Consider the following 15,692-nt stretch of genomic DNA (forward strand, 5'->3'; position numbering starts at 1 on the left):
TGAGTTGTAATCCTTCTCTACTCTATCGAAAACATTTGGCAAATATAAACACTTCAATTCTTTCATAGATATCTATCTGCCGTTTGCACATACCATCTATGCATAAAACATTAACCAAAATCTCACAATTTCTCCCAACTGAAGTCCAAGAGCAATCAATTGCACCAGTAACAGTAATGAGACACACTAGATGCACAATATTCTTCCTTTACCAGCCAGCAGTGTCTAGCATGAAACATGTCAGTATAGAATCTGTTCCTGCTGGCTATTTTAATAAAGGAGGATTATTATTTTGCCTGTTGTGTGTTGCATTGCTGTTGTTGGTACAATTGATTGCTTCAGTGGAGCTGAGTTTAGCCAGTACCTAAGATATGATTGTGGAGTGTAGAGTCTGATCTAGTCTGGAGCGGCATGTGAAATATTTGAGATTGAAGTCCAAGAACATCCTCGAAGGCATCGATTACATAGTTTTTTCAGAAGGCAGATAAGCACCAGCTACCACACCAGCGTCTATGTAGATGAGTTGAAGGTGGGATAGGGATTTTTTTTTTCTATAAATGCAGAGTTTCTATTTAATTTTGAACAACACTGGATGGGACTGCAGGGTCAATTAATATGGATAATTTGGGTAAATAGTCTGCTTCAAAGCGGAGTTCCACTCGTGTGTCCCCTGCAGTCCGTTTCACTGGTAATTCTGTATTCCAGGAGGCCGGCATCTTCAGTGTGGGCACCTGGCTGTGATAGCTTGCAGCTTCATAGCCGGGTACCCACTGCGCATGTGCGAGTAGCGCTGCGCTTCATGAATGGTCCTGTAGTCTTCTGGCTCCTGTCACGTGTCCCAAAAGACTACAGGGAGGTAGGACACCTTCCGCTTCCGACTGCCTAGGCGATCAGACCGGAAGTGGGAGCGGGTACTTGTCAAATTCGGGTACCCGCTCCCCCCGCCCCCCAAAGATGCCAATCCTTAATGGGGAGCAGTCCTTAAAGCGGAACTTCCCCTTTTAGGTGGAGCTCCGCTTTAAGCTCAAAGTGGACCCTACATATCTTCACAGAAAGTAACCCTCTAAATATCTTTTCTCTTTCTCTGGCTTGAGTGGTAAATTTTCAGAGGTTGCATGTCATCATCTCTTCCCCTCTGAATGAAAGACAATACCGTTAAATAGAGAGCTGTGTATGGTAAAATAGTGCAAATGTAATAAAGTTAGTAAATAGGACACTGCAAATAAGAACCCACAGCAGCCAATAAGCAATAATACTTGAGCTGACTGAGGCAGAAATCTGTATTAGGACTAAAATTAATGAGACAACATCAAATAAAATTCCCATATGGAATGGTTTATTATGTTTTAATCCCACCAATTGCAGCATATACATGTGTTTAAAGCACTGGACAGAAATGAAAAAGGGAAAGGCCTTTGGAAATGAAGACACTAGACAGCATGCACACAATTTCCACAAGAGTAAATCAAAGCAAGTCCTTCTTTCCAGCATGATTGTATGTTCAATCCCACCCGTCCTCCCTGAACCTTTTTTTTTTTCTTTGTATACAATAAAACTTTAAGATTCGTACTTCAGTAAAACAACTCCCTAACTGTAAAGGCAGATTATCTTTGTGATTTGTAACAAAAATGTAAAAAAAAAACCAAAACAAAAACCAAAAAAAAAAACAACAAAAAGATATATTTATATATATATTTATATGACAAAACTGTCCCTCTTACCCTCCCCCATCCCCCCACAAAAATGGCAAATTATAAAAAAAAACCCAAAAAAAAAAACAAGCACACGAATCAGACAAAAAAATGGTGGTTGTCAAGGAAACTCCTGCAAAAATGATGCTATTAGCTCTTGAAAACATGTCTAGTTATTCTCAAAACATTTTTATATAACATCAGTTCCCGGATCTATATACCCTGACCACTTCTCCTGCAGGGGAATAAGGAAAAGATAACTTAAAGCTGACCTACAGTCCAGTAATAAATTAAAGTTATGATAACCACAGTTGTCACTTGGATGGATAGTATTGGGAGGGCCGAAATCCTGCTCTAGTGCCAGTCACATATCCAACACCTAGGCATTTAGTCACATGATCTCTGTTGAGAGAAGGAATGACCATTCTGAACTCTTCTCCTCCCCCTAAGCAGAGACGATTTGACCAATGGCCTAGTCTTTTGGTTAAATAATCAGCAAAGGAGGGTACCTCACTCTTGATCCATCACATCATGACTGTTTACATAGCTTTTCATGGAAGAATAGGTCTTCTTTAAGGGATACATTGGTAAAAGCATATGAATGGTTCTCAGTTTTGCTGACCCAGAAATGCAGTCTGGGTGATGAAATAAATAATGGTTACACAGTCTCCTATAAGGAGTATACAGAAATACATAGTCATTATTGCAAAATAGGATTTTGACTTACCAGTAAAATCAGTTTCTTAGAGTACAGTAAGGGATGCAAGATCTGTAGTCATTACCACTGATTAATATGTAGCTACCTTCAGGTGACTGGACACTGGTGAAAAAAAAAGTCTGCAGGCTCACCCACCTATACAACCTCTCCCACTCCTAGCTAGCCTCAGTTTTGTTGCATGCAACAGGGGGTCATATAAATAGAGGGGAGAAAACTGTGCTCAAAGTGACAAATGTTACTGGCAAGTCAAAAATCCTATTTTCTTATTTGTACAGTTCAGGACAAGGGATCTGTAGCCATTACCACTGGGACATCCAAAAGCAGTCCAACTGAGGAGTAGACAACACATCACATGAGAGCAGACCCACGTAACAAACAGGTCAAAAAGTTTGGACAGCCTAAGAGAGACGCTAGTAGCAACCCACGCTTGAAACTGGCATCAGAGGCCTAAACATCTACTCGACAGAACAGAAGACCAGGTGACAGCCTTGTGAATTTAAGAAACAGATGCCAGAAGCTGAAAAACTGATCGAACACCAACAGTTCAGGTTCTAATGAGAACTTGTTTGATCCACCTAGCAATGTTGGAGCGAGAAGCCGGTGAGATCCCTGAGGGGAACCATCAGAAAGTACAAAGAAGGACTCAGATTGCCTAAGTAACGGTTCATATTTAAACGGATTGGATGCGGGAGTGAGAGGATAAGGGTCTCTTAAAAACAGAATGGCCAAGGCTGAGATTTGTCCTTTGGTGGTACTCAAAGCCAGATGCTGATCCAGATCAGATTGGAGAAAGGGCAGAATATGTCCTATGTAATATTTGAAAGCATGGTGTGGGGAAGAGGCAGTGTAAAAAACTACGATTTGTAGCCTTTGGAAAAGGACACTCTTGACCATTTTTTTACTGGGTGAGAAGACTATTCTTACCCCCTGCAAAGTTCACCTTTTAGGGGTAACTACTTAAGGTGCTTCTTACATGGAAGCTCAGCTGACCAGCATTTACATTTAAGCCAAAAATCCTGTGCATGTGTTTGAAGAGAAGACACATATCGAAGATCTGACAAAGTGTCTGCAAAGCACAGATGGAGCTAGTTGCTTAGCCAGAGCTAGCAATTTCATCTCGCCCTTTCCCTTGTGCTTGTGATTTGCATGCTTCTGAAATATTGTCCCTGGAGGGGTACTTATGACCACCATTTCTGTGAAGTGGGAGGGGAATGCTTCAGTGACGAGCACATGCAGGCAGTACACCCAAGTGGTGTGGACAAACTACTATACTGTGCCAATAAAGTAGAGCTGGGAGCCATTGCCAGTTAGAAAGCATGCTTAGAAAAAGTCAGGGCAGGGCACGCAAGTCCAGAAAAACCAAAAATTGTCCATGTAGGTACACTAGGCACCACAAAGTAAGGCTGCAAAGAAACGGAAGCTAGCTGAGAATTAAGGGGGGTGGAGCTTTCTCTTTTTGCCAGTGTCACCTGAAGGTAGTTGGTAATGGTATTGACCACAGATCCAGTGCCCTGTACTCTATGACTAAGAAAGGTTTTGTTTTTGATTCTCAGAGGTTGTTTGGGCAAACTGTTTCAAATGATAGAAAATGGGTAATTGGCTGAAATTTAGCCAAAGAGCTACGAAGGTTTAAAACAAAAGAGGATGTTTAATAATGTGACTAATATGTGCCAAGGGGAGGGTGGGTTGGCAGAAGATTTACATGCAGTTTACTGTACTGCTATTATGTCTAAAGCCTAATTGCAGCCTTATATTTGATATACCCATTCCCTGAGCAAGCCTGAAAATTCAAAACAATCTTAAATGTCAACAAGCATTAGGTGATTTGCTTGGAAACAATTGAAGCTATGCTTTGTCACTGAATATCCTTTACTTCAGGATGTTTTCATTGTAAATGTGTTGTAATTTATTTGTAAGCTTCACAATTTTATCTGAGCCATGTAATTGTAAAAAATCTGCAGGACCTGCATCTAAACTGACTTACTGATTGGCCCTTTATCATTACAACACTGTAAGATAATAGGAACTGAAATTTTCAGGTACAATGAAGTGCACAAGAACATGCAAACCAAGAAAGCAGATGAAAGGACTGCATGAGGAATCAGGCTTTTGAGACAATACACTTTAAAAACAATTAACAGGTCAACAACTAGATTGTATTTAGTCAGCCTCCTGCTTTGTAATACTGGGCTTTATGAAAATTATTGGAGCCTGCCAATAATAGTTTGTGTTGTGTTTTTGCTTTCACAATGCTGCCACCACCATTAAAAACATTGGAAAAGCCAAGGAGGATGACTCAGCAGCACACGGGACAGTGACACAATTCAAGGTATTGGAGATCTGTAAGGTGCAGACAAATGTGTTGCTACCTGTTGTGGCAGTGAATAGTTTGTGAAAACTCTAAAACTGTATCAGGTGATCACTGCTGACCAAGTAATAGCACATGCTCCACCTGAAATGATAGCGGTAAAATGATTTGTCCCAACTACTGAAATGTCAGTGGTCCTCTGTCATATAAAGGTTTATCACAGTGGCTATGTTAAGAGTGATGAGGCCAAAAGAGATTATGTAACAAGGATGGAACATTCTAACTTTGAGAGATTTTTTTTTTTTTTTTTAGATAAGGACATCCACTACTGATTCAATACGGTTCATGAGTACAGGAGACTACAGAAGTTGCATGAACTATATCACCTCCTGTGTTTTATTATCGGCAAAGGCCTCTTATCAGTTCAGTATGTCAGTTTATAAGCAACCTATTAAATAAGGCAGAAAAGAGTCAGAAGAGAATTTCCTGGTCTTAAGCATGCATCGTTATTTGCATTAATGGTTAATAAAAGTACCCATTGCTGATTGTATAAAGCAATGATTCTTCTGGTGACTGTGATTGTTTGTCTTTGTCAGAAAGTGTGGCGGCTTTACATAAACACTTTGGATTTGGTCCCCATTTCTCCTGGATGTTGGCAACGCATTGTCCTCTTCAGTTCAGGAGTACCAAGCCCAGTGGACCTATTATTTCCACTCAAGGCTTATTTTCCAATGAGTAAGTGGACACAGTAGGGAGAGTGAGATGTGACAACAAAAACATTTAGGAGAACATCAGCATTCTTCTGGAGACCAGTAGAAATCTTCAGCCTGTTTCTGGGCACAAGGGCGGCAGGTAGTGCAAGGCAGGGGAGTTCAGAGAGCCCAATATGTATTTACTGTATACACAGAAGTCCTCTTGGCACTCTGGCCAACACTTCTAATAGGCTGAGTCACTTTCTCTCTGGGCTCTGTGACAACAGGTGGTATTCAGAACTTGCACCTGCTTTAATGGTACAGCTCATTGGCTTTGATATGCTCTAGCTGTTCCCGGAGTTGCCTGAAGGTTGGTCGCTGGTTGGCATCCAGATGCCAGCACTTTTTCATCAGGTCATACACAACAGGAGGACATCCATCTGGAGCATCCATCTTGTATCCTCTTTCCACTCTTGGTACAACATCTCTCAGGGCCTGAGAAGATATAGACAGTTAGGGATGTCAGTTACTCAAAGTATTTAGAATAAGGCAATGTACATATTTAAATTTCTACCAAGGATTAAGGAATGCTCCCTTTTCCTTAGAGCAAAAATAATTCTCACTGACATGCAATGAAGTAGACCCAAAGACCATTTTAACCTCTAGTGGTTATTTAACCTTAACGATCAGACCAATTTCAGCAAAAAAAAAAAATTACATACCAGTAAATTCCATTTCTTGGAATACAGTACAAGACACAATTTATGTTTTTACCAAGGGTTATATGCAGCTAATTTCAGGTGACTGGACTGGCAAAAAAGGTGGTTGCAGGGACATCCCCCTATACAGTGGGGCAAAAAAGTATTTAGTCAGCCACCAATTGTGCAAGTTCTCCCACTTAAAAAGATGAGAGAGGCCTGTAATTGGCATCATAGGTAGACCTCAACTATGAGAGACAAAATGAGAAAAAAAATCCAGACAATCACATTGGCTGATTTGGAAAGAATTTATTTGCAAATTATGATGGAAAATAAGTATTTGGTCACCTACAAACAAGCAAGATTTCTGGCTCTCACAGACCTGTACCTTCTTCTTTAAGAGGCTCCTCTGTGCTGCACTCATTACCTGTATCAATGGCACCTGTTTGAACTTGTTATCAGTATAAAAGACACCTGTCCACAACCTCAAACAGTCACACTCCAAACTCCACTATGGTGAAGACGACAGAGCTGTCGAAGGACACCAGAAACAAAATTGTAGACCTGCACCAGGCTGGGAAGACTGAATCTGCAATAGGCAAACAGCTTGGTGTGAACAAATCAATTGTGGGAGCAATAATTAGAAAATGGAAGACATACAAGACCACTGATAATCTCCCTCAATCTGGGGCTCCACGCAAGATCTCACCCTGTGGGGTCAAAATGATCACAAGAACGGTGAGCAAAAATCCCAGGACCACACGCTGGGACCTAGTGAATGACCTGCAGAGAGCTGGGACCAACGTAACAAAGGCTACCATCAGTAACACACTACGCCGCCAGGGACTCAGATCCTGCAGTGCCAGACGTGTCCCCCTGCTTAAGCCAGTACATGTCCGGGCCCGTCTGAAGTTTGCTAGAGAGCATTTGGATGATCCAGAAGAGGATTCGGAGAATGGTCAGATGAAACCAAAATAGAACTGTTTGGTAGAAACACAACTTGTTGTATTTGGAGGAGAGAGAATGCTGAGTTGCATCCAGAGAACACCATACCTACTGTGAAGCATGGGGGTGGCAACATCATGCTTTGGGGCTGTTTCTCCGCAAAGGGACCAGGACGACTGATCCATGTACAGGACAGAATGAATGGGGCCATGTATCGTGAGATTTTGAGTGCAAACCTCCTTCCATCAGCAAGGGCATTGAAGATGAAACGTGGCTGGGTCTTCCAACATGACAATGATCCCAAACATACCGCCCGGGCAACGAAGGAGTGGCTTTCGTAAGAAGCATTTCAAGGTCCTGGAGTGGCCTAACCAGTCTCCAGATCTCAACCCCATAGAAAACCTTTGGAGGGAGTTGAAGTCCGTGTTGCCCAGCGATAGCCCCAAAACATCACTGCTCTAGAGGAGATCTGCATGGAGGAATGGGCCAACATACCAGCAACAGTGTGTGCCAACCTTGTGAAGACTTACAGGAAACGTTTGACCTCTGTCATTGCCAACAAAGGATATATAACAAATTATTGAGATGAACTTTTGATATTGACCAAATACTTATTTTCCACCATAATTTGCAAATAAATTCTTTCCAAATCAGCCAATGTGATTGTCTGGATTTTTTTTCTCATTTTGTCTCTCATAGTTGAGGTCTACCTATGATGCCAATTACAGGCCACTCTCATCTTTTTAAGTGGGAGAACTTGCACAATTGGTGGCTGACTAAATACTTTTTTGCCCCACTGTATAACCTCCTCCACTCCCAGCTAGCCACAGTTTTGTTGCAAGATATAGGGAGATCATAAGAACAGAGGAGTCCCATCCTGTAAGCCAAGAAATATAATTTTACTGACAAGTAAAAAAAACTACTATTTTGACTACTAGTCGTATGGTTATGGAAACACAGGATCTTTAGTTTTTACAACTGAGGTGTCTGAAAGCAGTACAAAAGAGGGGCGGGCAACACTACAAACAATGCCCACAGGCCCATGTAACAAAATGATTAAAAATGGTTTGAAAAAATTCCAAGAGCTTTAGATGAGGCCTGAAGATCCACCTTGTAGAAATTCTGTGTGAACAGAAGCCCAGGTGGCAACCCTGCAAATCTGACAAGCAGATGCCTGCTGATGAAAGTCCATAAAGCATCAACAGATTCAGGAGAGCAGGGGTGTCAAACATTTGACCTTCCTTGGCCACATTGGAAAAAGAATTGTCATGGACCACACATAAAATACACTAACAATAAGGACAGGCTGATGAGCAGAAAGAGTCAGGAAGATCACAAGTTAATGATCACTGATATGGATAATATACCTATCGCTAGTTTGTCTTACAACACATTCCTTGACATGCCTTGAATTTGTAGGCATGCTCTTGCATATAATGCCTTTTCAAGTTGTAGTTTTTGAAAACTGCCAAAAATTCCCTACAAAACTAAGCAAAGTGCCTTAGCATTTGCCTCGACAAAACAGTAGTTTTCTGTCCAATTTTCCTTGAACAATCTTCCTTCATCCACAACTTTTTTTTTTTTGGGTTCGGTCTTCTTTTGCGACGTGGAAGCAATGCTAGAATTAAAAAATATAACAGATAATGGGATTAGATTTCAACTATGTACAATGGGGATTGAAAGTTTGGGCACCCCAGCTAAAAATTTGTATTAATGTGCATAAAGAAGCCAAGGAAAGATGGAAAAATCTCCAAAAGTTATCAAATTACAGATTAGACATTCTTATAATATGTCAACAAAAGTTAGATTTTATTTCCATCATTTACACTTTCAAAATAACAGAAAACAAAAAAATGGCATCTGCAAAAGTTTGGGCACCCTGCAGAATTTATAGCATGCACTGCCCCCTTTGCAAAGCTGAGACCTGCCAGTGTCATAGATTGTTCTCAATCATCGTCTGGGAAGACCAGGTGATGTCAATCTCAAAGGTTTTAAATGCCCAGACTCATCTGACCTTGCCCCTACAATCAGCACCATGGGTTCTTCTAAGCAGTTGTCTAGAAAACTGAAACTGAAAATAGTTGACGCTCACAAAGCCGGAGAAGGCTATAAGAAGATAGCAAAGCGTTTTCAGATGTCAATATCCTCTGTTCGGAATGTAATTAAGAAATGGCAGTCATCAGGAACAGTGGAAGTTAAAGCAAGATCTGGAAGACCAAGAAAAATATCAGACAGAACAGCTCGCAGGATTGTGAGAAAAACAATTCAAAACCCACGTTTGACTGCACAATCCCTCCAGAAAGATCTGGCAGACACTGGAGTTGTGGTACACTATTCCACTATAAAGAGATACTTGTACAAATATGGTCTTCATGGAAGAGTCATCAGTAGAAAACCTCTTCTACATCCTCACCACAAAAATCATCGTTTGAACTTTGCAAATGAACATATAGACAAGCCTGATGCATTTTGGAAACAAGTTCTGTGGACCGATGAGGTTAAAATTTAACTTTTTGGCCGGAATGAGCAAAGGTACGTTTGGAGAAGAAGGGGCACAGAATTTAATGAAAAGAACCTCTGTCCAACTGTTAAGCATGGGGTTGGATCAATCATGCTTTGGGGTTGTGTTGCAGCCAGTGGCACAGGGAACATCTCACAAGTAGAAGGAAAAATGGATTCAATAAAATTTCAGCAAATTTTGGATGGTAACTTGATGCCATCTGTGAAAAAGCTGAAGTTAAAGAGAGGATGGCTTCTACAAATGGATAATGATCCTAAACACACCTCGGAATGCATGGGGGATTACATCAAGAGGTGTAAACTGAAGGTTTTGCCATGGCCTTCACAATCTCCTGACCTCAACATAATTGAAAATCTATGGATAGACCTTAAAAGAGCAGTGCGTGACAGACAGCCCAGAAATCTCAAAGAACTAGAAGACTTTTGTAAGGAAGAATGGGCAAAGATACCTCAAACAAGAATTGAAAGACTCTTGGCTGGCTACAAAAAGCGTTTACAAGCTGTGATACTTGCCAAAGGGGGCAGTACAAGATATTAACTCTGCAGGGTGCCCAAACTTTTGCAGACACCATTTTTTTGTTTTCTGTTATTTTGAAAGTGTAAATGATGGAAATAAAATCTAACTTTTGTTGACATATTATAAGAATGTCTAATCTGTAATTTGATGCCTTTTGGAGATTTTTCCATCTTTCCTTGGCTTCTTTATGCACATTAATACAAATTTTTAGCTGGGGTGCCCAAACTTTCGATCCCCACTGTATACCTACTAATGCTTAAAAACAGATAGCAGCACTGTGCTGTATTTTCTCATAGTATGCTTGTGAAAAACAGTAGCATCGATCCAGACATCTCTCTTCCTCCAATATCATCTTATCAGTCTATTTAGTCAGATTTTTTCAAGGAAAGTGAAAAAGTGTTTTGTACAGAACACACAGATCTCAGAGGGTGGTCATTTTGTACCATAAACACCAAATTTTACCCACTTCAACACAGCCCTCTAACAAAAAAGGATGATACTTACAAAGCATAATAATACTTACAATGCGTGGATAAGGCACTCGCCCAAAGGAATATATTTCCCACAACAAAATCCCAAAGCTCCATACATCAGACTTTGTTGAGAAAAGCTGTTAAACAAGATGCAACATAAACAGTTAATATAGATAATTCTATTAAGTTTTTGTGCTTTTCTTTACATAGAGTCATGTTTTCCTTTTAATATACAAGCTGCTGAATTTGTTATATCTACTAGGATTATTGTTTTAAAAAAAAACAACAACTTACAACTACAGTAATGACTTCTGAATGCTTTTACTAAACCAACCATACATGCATCGAAATTCAGCTGAGCTGGGTCAGCAGGGACCGAATTGCCATCAATATATGGGCAGACTGGTTGTACACATACATCTATTGATCGACTTTTGTACAATTAGCCTGTCGGGTTCTCCCTGAACAATCAGTGCCACAGGCTATAGCCAGCACACTGATCACTGTATTCTGATGGCGGGGAAGGCTGCCCGCTGTCTGAATACAATACCACAGCGGAAGGGATTCCCTCATCCACATCAAATCCGTGGATGGAGGAAGTGAGGCATTTTCATTCATTCAACTCCTTGAATGTAAAAAATTATTAATTTATGGGCTGCCTAAAAGTACAAAGTACTGTTACGGTAGCTACGGTAGAAAATAATGTACACCTGCATCCTTAAAGTTGGCCTTGCAGGAAAATTCAAGGTCCCTTGTTTCTTTGGGATCCTCGGCTTTGAAAAAACACCAACTCTCACAAAAAGTCAGGCATTGTGCAAGAGCGACTTCCTGCAAGATTGGGATGGTTTGATTTGTCAGGATCCCCCAAAAAGCCCAGTGACATTACCCATGCATCACTGAGTTGGCCCAAAGTCAAGGAGTATGGCGAGAATTTTTAATGTCTTTTAATACTTGTGTCTTGAACTCTATATTTCTTACTGAGCTGGGGGGTGGGGGCTACAAAAAAGATCTTTTTATTTCACGCAAGGTCCCCTTTAGGCTAAGAAATTATAACTTGCAATGTGAATGCTTCACATTCACCAACCCAGAAGTTTACATTTTAAACAGATTCTGGCATGAAAAGGATCACTTGCATTCTCATACTCACTGGACAGGAGCAACAAAGTCTTTATATATTTATTGATGCTTTAATTCAGCCTAGCTGTTCAAGCCTAGTTTGAGGTAAAGTAAATATCTTTCCTTGCAGTGGGGCTGCCTCTGTACCACAAGATTTCAATGCTTAAGTCTAGGGGAAGGGAAAAGCAGTTTTACTTATCCAATTCTCTTCTCCCCCAACAGGTGGTACTCCCATATGCTTCAGAAGTGGAATTTCTCATCAGCCTCCGTACATCCAGTGCAGGGCTATGGGCCCTACATCAGTGTAGCAAGTGGAATACTCCCACACAGACATTACAGAAATCTTCTCATGCACATATCTATGCACCAATGTACTAATTTGTAGCCTTTCATCCAATCAAACCAATCAATTCATTGTACAGTTCCACACCTGTGTCAGCCTGAACTGTAGTCGGTTCCCACTATAGAAACGCAGTCCAGATGAGTTTCTGCATGCGCATTTTTGGTGCGTTCTGATGCATTTTTTACATGTTCTGGTTTGTTTTCGATGCGTTTCAGTTAATTTTTTCCTCTCTTTTTCTTCAATGTAAATAGGGACATGTGCGTTCCAGTGCATTTTTGCTGAGTCTTACCACGTTCCAGTACAGTTCTGTGCTGGAAAAATGCAGCTTGTGCTACTTTTCTGCATTCGGAATGCACTGGAACTGCAAGCACTGCTGTGAACTATGACATTGACAACCATATAACCTACTTTCTGTGTGTTTTGGATGCAGAAAAAAATCAACTGGAATGCATGTAGTGTGAACTGGACCTTACACTGAGATGACAGGTGTAAGTAAGATGATCCCACAAAAGGCATAGTATATATCACCTAATATATACGTTCCAATATCCTGGCTGCAATTCTGCATCTCATGAAACTGATGTATTTACTGTATAGTTACAAACCTCTGTCAGCCACAGGTGTGGGTACTGTTACAAACACATCACTTTGAAAGAACAAATAATTTCTCAATGATAAACAGTTGTGTTCAAAATAATAGCAGTCAGACATCACTAACCTGATCAATCACTGATTTTGATAGAAATGATATTTCTACATGGCAAATAATTTTCTAGCAGGTGTAGTAGAGTAATAGAAATCCAACAGACCCAACAGTCATGACATGCATGTTGCTGATTCTGTGTAATTGAATCACTAATTGAAAGGGGCATGTTCAAAATAATAGCAGTGTGGAGTTCTATTAGTGAGGTCATCCATTATTTTAAAAACAGGTGGCAATTATTGCCCTTATTTAAGGAAGGAAGGCAGCAAATGTTGTACATGCTGGTTACAGTGCATTTCTCTCTGAAATTCTGAGGAAAATGGGTCGTTCCAGACATTGTTCAGAAGAACAGCGTACCTTGATTAAAAAGTTGATTGGAGAGGGGAAAACATATAAAGAAGTGCAGAAAATGATAGGCTGCGCAGCTAAAATGATCGCAAATGCTTTAAAATGGCAACCAAAACCTGAAAGACGTGGAAGAAAGCAAAAAACTACCATTCGAATGGATAGAAGAATAGCCAAAATGGCAAGGACTCAGCCAGCAATCAGCTCCAGGAAGATCAAAGAAGGTCTAAAGTTACCTGTGAGTACTGTTACAATTAGAAGACACCTATGTGAAGCCAAGCTATCTGCAAGAAGCCCCCGCAAAGTCCCACTGTTGAAAAAAAAGTCGTGCTGAAGAGGTTACAATTTGCCAAAGAGCACATTGACTGGCCTACAGAGAAATGGCGCAACATTTTGTGGGCTGATGAAAGTAAGATTGTTCTTTTTGGGTCTAGTGGCCGGAGACCGTTTGTCAGACGACCCCCAAACACTGAATTCAAGCCACAGTACACTGTGAAGACAGTAAAACATGGTTGCTAAAGCATCATGATATGGGGATGTTTCTCATACTACGGTGTTGGGCCTATTTATCGCATACCAGGGATCATGGATCAGTTTGAATACATCAGAATACTTGAAGAGGTCATGCTGCCTTATGCTGAAGAGGAAATGCCCTTGAAATGGGTGTTCCAACAAGACAACGACCCCAAACACACCAGTAAACGTGCAACATCTTGGTTCCAGACCAACAAGATTGACGTTATGGAGTGGCCAGCCCAATCCCCGGATCTTAATCCAATAGAAAACTTGTGGGGTGACATCACAAATGCAGTTTCTTAGGCAAAACCAAGAAATAGAGAAGAACTGTGGAATGTAGTCCAATCATCCTGGGCTGGAATACCTGTTCACAGGGGCCAGAAGTTGGTTGACTCCATGCAACACAGATGTACAGCAGTTCTCAGAAACAGTGCTTATACAACTAAATATTAATTGATTCAAAGGAAAGCAAAATCTTCAAACATTTTTCAGTTTATATAGTGAATGTTTGAGTTTGTAAAGAAGAATACAAACACTGCTATTTTTTTGCACAGTCTAATATTCATTTTTCTTCAATTTTTTTTTTAGAGGAACACCACAAATTTGATATATTTTTCTTCATGTTTTGATTTGGAATAGAATGTGTAGTGTTCCCAATGCATTTGTGTGTATGGAAATAAAAGCTATTAGAAGGATTTTGAGCTTTATTCACTTTTTTCAACACACTACTACTATTTTGAACACAACTGCATACGGTATGTACATCAACACACTGACTTCAGAATTTCATCTGATCAGACTGACTTATTAAAGCTTAAGTTTAGCTAGGAAAAAAAAAACCAAAAACAACATTCTCTACAGCTTTAGTGACATAACTTACTAAAGTACTGACATATCACAAGGCCCTACCCCCTAAGTCCTAAAACTTTTAAATGTACAGTGGATATAAAAAGTCTACACACCCCGTTAAAATTTCTGGTTTCTGTGATGTAAAAAAATTAGACATAATATTAATTATTATAATCTAACTCTAATAATAATAACTCAGTTGAACAACAAACTGAAATCTTTTAGGTGGAGGCAAGTAAAAATAAAACACTAAAATAATATGGTTGCATAAGTGTGCACACCCTTAAACTAATCCTTTGTTGAAGCATTTTTTGATTTTATTACAGAAACAATTGAGTACTGTCCGTGATACTTTTTTTATTTGCACAAACATACAATTTTGAGGACAAGCTTTCGGGGTATGTCCCCTTCTTCAAAGTCTAAGCAATACTATACAAATCACAAAGTTTCAGCAGAACGTTAGAAGGGCATCTCCTGTGCACAGCCCTCTTCCGATCACCCCACAGATTTTCGATCAGATGCAGGTCTGGGTTCTGGCTGAACCTTTCATCTTCTGGTGAAGCCATTCCTTTGTTGATTTGGATGTATGCTTTGGGTCATTGTCATGCTGAAAGATGAAATTCCTCTTCATGTTCAGCTTTCTAGCATGAATGTTTTGTGCCAATATTGACTGGTATTTGGAACTGTTCATAATTCCCTCTGCCTTAACTAAGGCCCCAGTTCCAGCTGAAGAAAAACAGCCCAAAAGCATGATGCTGCCACCACCATGCTTCACTGTGGGTATGGTGTTCTTTTGGTGATGTGCAGTGTTGTTTTTGCACCAAACATATCTTTTGGAATTGTGGCCAAAAAGTTCAATCTTGGTTTCATCAGACCAGAACACATTTTCCAACATGCTTTTGGGAGACTTCAGATGTGTTTTTGCAAAATTTAGCCGGGCTTGGATGTTTTTCTTCGTAAGAAAAGGCTTCCGTCTTGCCATTCTACCCCATAGCCCAGACATATGAAGAATACGGGGAATTGTTGTCATATATACCACACAGCCAGTACTTGCCAGATATTCCTGCATGTCCTTTAATGTTGCTGTAGGCCTCTTTGCAGCCTCCCAGACCAGTTTTCTTCTCGTCTTTTCATCAATTTTGGAGTGACGTCCAGTTGTTGGTAATGTCACGGTTGCACCATATTTTCTCCACTTGATAATGACTATCTTCGCTGTTTTCCATGGTATATCTAGTGCATTGGAAATTCTTTTGGACCT

At 40.3% G+C, this 15,692-nt stretch overlaps 1 protein-coding gene across 2 annotated transcripts in view; it reads right to left on the reverse strand.

Moving 5' to 3' along the window:
- Nucleotides 1-1,314: 1,314 nt before the first annotated feature.
- Nucleotides 1,315-15,692, reverse strand: part of CSK (C-terminal Src kinase) — a 184,020-nt gene continuing 169,642 nt past the window's right edge. For both annotated transcript variants that reach the window (XM_089663939.1, XM_089663940.1), the window contains 2 exons: nucleotides 10,613-10,699; nucleotides 1,315-5,904 (listed from right to left, as the gene is read on the reverse strand). In XM_089663939.1, coding sequence (XP_089520065.1) covers nucleotides 5,722-5,904; nucleotides 10,613-10,699 — 270 coding nt within the window. In that variant the 3' untranslated portion in view covers nucleotides 1,315-5,721. The remainder of the gene's footprint in view (nucleotides 5,905-10,612; nucleotides 10,700-15,692) is intronic.

The sequence above is a fragment of the Staurois parvus genome, unplaced genomic scaffold (genome assembly GCF_062004578.1).
Source record: "Staurois parvus isolate SC_StPar_1 unplaced genomic scaffold, SC_StPar_1.0 ptg001805l, whole genome shotgun sequence".
In the NCBI taxonomy this organism is placed as follows: Eukaryota; Metazoa; Chordata; class Amphibia; order Anura; family Ranidae; genus Staurois; species Staurois parvus.